General features: G+C 32.0%; 1 protein-coding gene across 5 annotated transcripts in view; it reads right to left on the reverse strand.

Annotated features, from left to right (window-relative positions):
* The window catches only part of LOC106458564 (CD9 antigen-like), a 63,464-nt gene continuing 58,342 nt past the window's right edge, over positions 1–5,122 (reverse strand). For all 5 annotated transcript variants that reach the window (XM_022384816.1, XM_022384819.1, XM_013918082.2 and 2 more), the window contains one exon: positions 1–2,766. In XM_022384816.1, coding sequence (XP_022240524.1) covers positions 2,722–2,766 — 45 coding nt within the window. In that variant the 3' untranslated portion in view covers positions 1–2,721. The remainder of the gene's footprint in view (positions 2,767–5,122) is intronic.

The raw sequence follows: 5,122 nt of genomic DNA on the forward strand, positions 1-5,122 counted from the left end.
TTTCTAAAAGTCAACTTTTTAATGAGAGCTTACATTTTAAAAACATCACCATAACTGACTGCTAATACGAATCTTGGCACATTGATTACCGTCCAATTTTCACTAAAATATGAAAGAAATATTAATATATCAAGAAAAATTAAAACAACATTACACATTTTTCGATTTAGACACTTCATTAGACTCATAGATCATTCACATTTTAAGAGAGAGTTATCGTCAAAATATCTTAGACTTTAATAAATATTCTTGTAAATCTGCCCTTTTTCTGATACGTTGTCTTAGTCAACCGTTATTAAAAGTATATAAAAATAACTTAAGAAATACCATTAACCATTTGTCAATTACTTAAAGAAGTAAAACACAGTATTTTAGTTAATAGGATTATTAAATTTTCTTAATTAATTCATTTGTAATTCTGACACCGGGAGTCGTTTTATTGCTATGATTCATGATTTAAGACAAACATCACTACTCTCTTTGAACTTTCAAGTGATGATTCGAAAACTTTATAAAATGTAGCAAAACTTCAAACGCATAGCAACAACAGTTTTGAAAAATACAATTAAGAACCGTATGAGATTTTGTTTATTTGTATCTTAAATATGGTAACGTAAATCTCAAAAAATTAAATCAAGAACAGAGTGCGATTATTCTTTCCTGTTTTTTTTTTTTAAATATAGAATACCTACTAACAATAAATTTTCTTAAAGGAAGAAAAGCACAGTGACATTTAAAGGACTACACGTTAAGAACAAGATATATTATAAATCTAATCTACTTTTGAAATGAAAGTATAACTTTTTATTGAATTTGTTTGAAGTAAGAAAGTTAATAAAATGTATTCTTGCAAGATTATGGCCATGTTCGTGTTTTCAGTTCCATGTTGAGCCGGCATGCATTATATCATTGCAACACAGCTCAAATAAAATATGAGACAATAACATAACTTTACTCATGCCTAATTCTATGCATTTAGTAATTATTTACAGGACACAAATTTGAATGTAAATTACGTTAAGCACAGCCAATTATGTGCTTGTGTTAAATGTCTCTGTAACGTGAAGGAGCAGAACATTACAACTTTTTTCGCATATATTTTAAACGTGAAAGTCAGTAATAAAGAATATAATTAAGAATAATGCAAATTAAATATAATATTCGTGAACATTGAAAATATAAATGAATTACTAAAAGTCATAATATTTGCTGCAATTTTACAGAATTAATTATGAGTTAATATTTCTCAACTGCCTTAAAATTCCGCGAACGAATTCAGTTTTCAATCAAGACGTGTTAAATTATTAGTGATGTAACCTTTTTTTCTTTATAATCAATTCAAATCAATGAGGAGTTTAACAAAAGAACACGTCGCCTACAAACTATAGGCAAAATATTTTTTCTTTTATAAGGGAAAAGTTGGCAAAACGAAAAGGACGGAAAATTCTAAAATAATATTATTCATTATATACAAAGCTATATTAAATTAAGACGAACCAGTATGCTACTGTATATTTCATGTTTCTCGTTAAACAGTTTTCAAGCTTGAAATATACATTGAGTAAGTTCATGTTCAAGAAGATGACATTTTTTAGGCATCCGTTGCCCAGTTGTGGCCATAATAAAAATTCAAGTTATATCCATTTATAACTTATTTTAATTTTTTTACCAAGTTTAGAGTTTTGCTATGGAGGGAATACAACCTTGAACAAAAAATTTAAGTACATCAGAATATATATATATATATATATATGTAACGGCAACATAACACAGGAATAATATATCAAGATCTAATTCTAAGTAAAAGCTGTTTACAAGCGACAACAAAATTTAGGTCGAAGCAAATGGGCTTTATTGACTTTTCTGTCTTACTTAGATGCAATATTTTATAAATTTCTGCACGTTTCTCTAGAGAATTAGGCTACTTCTAACAACAGACGACTTTACTAAACTATACATGTATACTTAGCAATTTTGTTTTTCAATTAGGTTCATTAATATCGTTATATTATGTTCAAATGTTAAGAGAATTTGATGTGAAAAATAATTTCCGGTCATTAGGAGAATACCTAGATTTCACTTATTTCATTTTTTAATTTTTAATAAAACTTGATGTTCTTTCTAAATACAAATATTGTAAGGTTGAACATTGCTGAATAAATAGGTTAAATTTTGGTGTACTTCGCTAATCAGTAAAACATAATGAAAAAATACCAGTGTTTAAAGTTTCATTGAATAATTACCGCGAAACATCTAGTTAAGGCTAGTTCTTCAGTCTATGCATTGGAGTTACAAGTAAACTAGTATTAGCTACTGAATTAACTTACATACTTATCCAAATCTTTTAATCTAACCAACACCAACATGTAAAATCAAATTAGCTTAAAGAAAGTACGGTGTCACACCACTATGACATAGATACATTTCTTCTTATAAGATGGCGTCTTACATAGATAGTATAGTACTTAACTCTTGTCAAATATTATTATTTTATTTTTTTTAGTTTCAGAATTTTTATTTGTCATTCTGGTTTATCTGAACAAATAATTTGAACCAGTAGGAGGCCATGAAGAAAACCTCAGAAGTTTGGTTATGTCGACTCAGTTTTTACGTTTCAAACATTTCCAGGTCCAGATTTAAAATCCTCAGTCTTCTCACGTAAAACAACAATCAGATCTCAATCACTTGTTTAGATGCACGTCTTTTAATGGATGGCAATGTTCAGATTTCTTTGCACAAACAAATGGCGAAGACCATTCCGAATATCTAATGAAAAGAACATGAAAAACTTTAGTTTTGGATGTGTGCTTTTTGTTGTTGTTGTTTTGGGCAGAACTGAAAAAAAGAAGTAATTGTATAAGCAAATGCAGTCTTGGCCAAAATGTTTGCATATTTTGTAACAAATAAGATCATTATTATTAAGATGGAATACAAATCCACTTAGCGCTATAAAACTGAGAATCGCATGTTGTATTAAACATCTACATATTCAATTTTATAATGAGCCAAGTACTATGGACATCATGAACGATTTATTAGAACAACAAACAATTTTATCAGACACCTTTCATCTATCACAATAAAACCTTACCAAAACATATATAATGACAAAATATAACATCAAATTATTATAAATAGTGTCTGTAACCTTATATCAGTTCATATTAAACATTCAGTACTTGGTTGGTCTTCCTCGTACTCTAATAACCTCCGCAAGGCGACGTTGCATGCAGTCGATGATGTTAGTGATGTAACCCACCGTGATTTTATCCAAATTTGTCCCCAGAAGGCGCTACAACTCAGCTACAGTAGCTGGTTTATGGTCGTGGTTAACAATTTTCCGGCTGAGTTCTGCCCAACAGTTCTCAATGGGATTACAATCTGGAGACTTTGCTGGCCATTGCAGTCTTGTAACACATTCCTGGTCGAGATAATCCTGTAACATACCCACACCATGGGCAGTGGCATTGTCATTCTAGAATACAAATTATAGCCGAGCCTTGCCCTAGCATATGGCAGAAATATCGTCTCCATGTGATGCCTGCAGAAGGCGCCAGTGACGTGTCCCTGGAAGATATGAAGAGCAGTTTCTCTACCATGATAAATAGCTGCCAAAATATGTACTGCACCACCTCCTATGCATTCTCTGTGAGAAAGACAGTCTTCACTCATTGTTCTTCAGGCAAACGACGAACACGAATCCTACCATCAACTTTAACAAGCCAGAAACAGGACTCATTTGAAAAAAATGACATGCCACCTTTGTCCTAACAATAAGTTGGCATGCTGTCTTCCCATGTAATACGGTGACGGCGATGAATTCTGGTTAATATCGGTTTGCAGATAGCCCTTCTTGCCAAATAACCTTGTATGGTCAGTCTCCTATTCACTGTTCTTCTAGATACTCTGGAATAGTGTTGCAAGATTTCTTTGAACCTTGACGTGTTAACCTGAACAAAACATGGTCATCTCGGGCAGTAGTTATTCAGAGTCTACCAGTCGACTTTCCTGGAACAACGTTTCCTGTTGTCCAACAACGTTTTAGGATTCTGGATAGGGTACACTGAGGGTACCCTACTGTTCTGGTGATATCTTTTTTGCTTCATACCATTCCTGGACGTTTGAACAATTGGACGCCCTATAACTTGTGGCACGTGACGAGACATGACTACACCAACTACAGAGAAATTGTCTGAACAAAGCGTTGATCTATTTCGAAAAATATTATATCAAAAGCACGCCACTTTTATAAGAAACAGGTATGTATGTTTGTTTTGACAAAAAAAAAATGCTCAAAACAACTTATACAGACCAGAATAACAACTCGTACATGTTTGTCTAATCATACGCTACCTTCTCTGTTACTACTCGGGCATTTACTCATGTAACGAATATGTTATTTTATATTTATTTTAATATCAACGTTTGTTTAGATTAAATTTATATTTAGAAACATACATAGCTTATACTGTTAGATATGTATTGCGAAACTCCCGTCTATTCTCCAAAGTTGTAGAAGATTCTCGAGAGTAAGAATAAACAATATATGTGTGTGTACGTAAATACTTGTGTTACGTAAATCTGAAATTTCTATAACACCTCCACACGCCTATATATATAACCAACGCGACGCGCCAAAAGGGAGAGTATCTATTATTAGTTCGCTATAGTCAGTGTTCTATAAACTTCGGAAGCTATAACTGTGATCGTTATAATGCTAATCAATCGGAAAACTTCAGATATTTGACCGGGAATATTTATAAAATTTCGAGCATTACAAACTATTTAACTTCTGTGGATTCACACTGGACATTAATACTTTTACGAAAACATTACCTAACGTCATCGGTGGAAACTCAATCTCTAATAGACGTATGAAGAGTGAAGACAACAGGGCTAGCTGGCTTCCCGAAAAGCGAATTGCACTTACGTTAACTCGTGATTAACTCGCTCGTCGTGAACCCTCGATAAGATATCGAAGAAGTGCCAGATTAAAAGGAAGACTTTATATTGTTTGTAAGTTTGTGAAACGTTTGTTTATAAATAACTATTTGTAATAACTATTTGTAATAACTGTTATTGTAAATTGTATTGTTTTGTGTATATTAAAACGTATTTGTAT

Source organism: Limulus polyphemus, unplaced genomic scaffold (assembly GCF_000517525.1).
Source record: "Limulus polyphemus unplaced genomic scaffold, Limulus_polyphemus-2.1.2 Scaffold485, whole genome shotgun sequence".
In the NCBI taxonomy this organism is placed as follows: domain Eukaryota; kingdom Metazoa; phylum Arthropoda; class Merostomata; order Xiphosura; family Limulidae; genus Limulus; species Limulus polyphemus.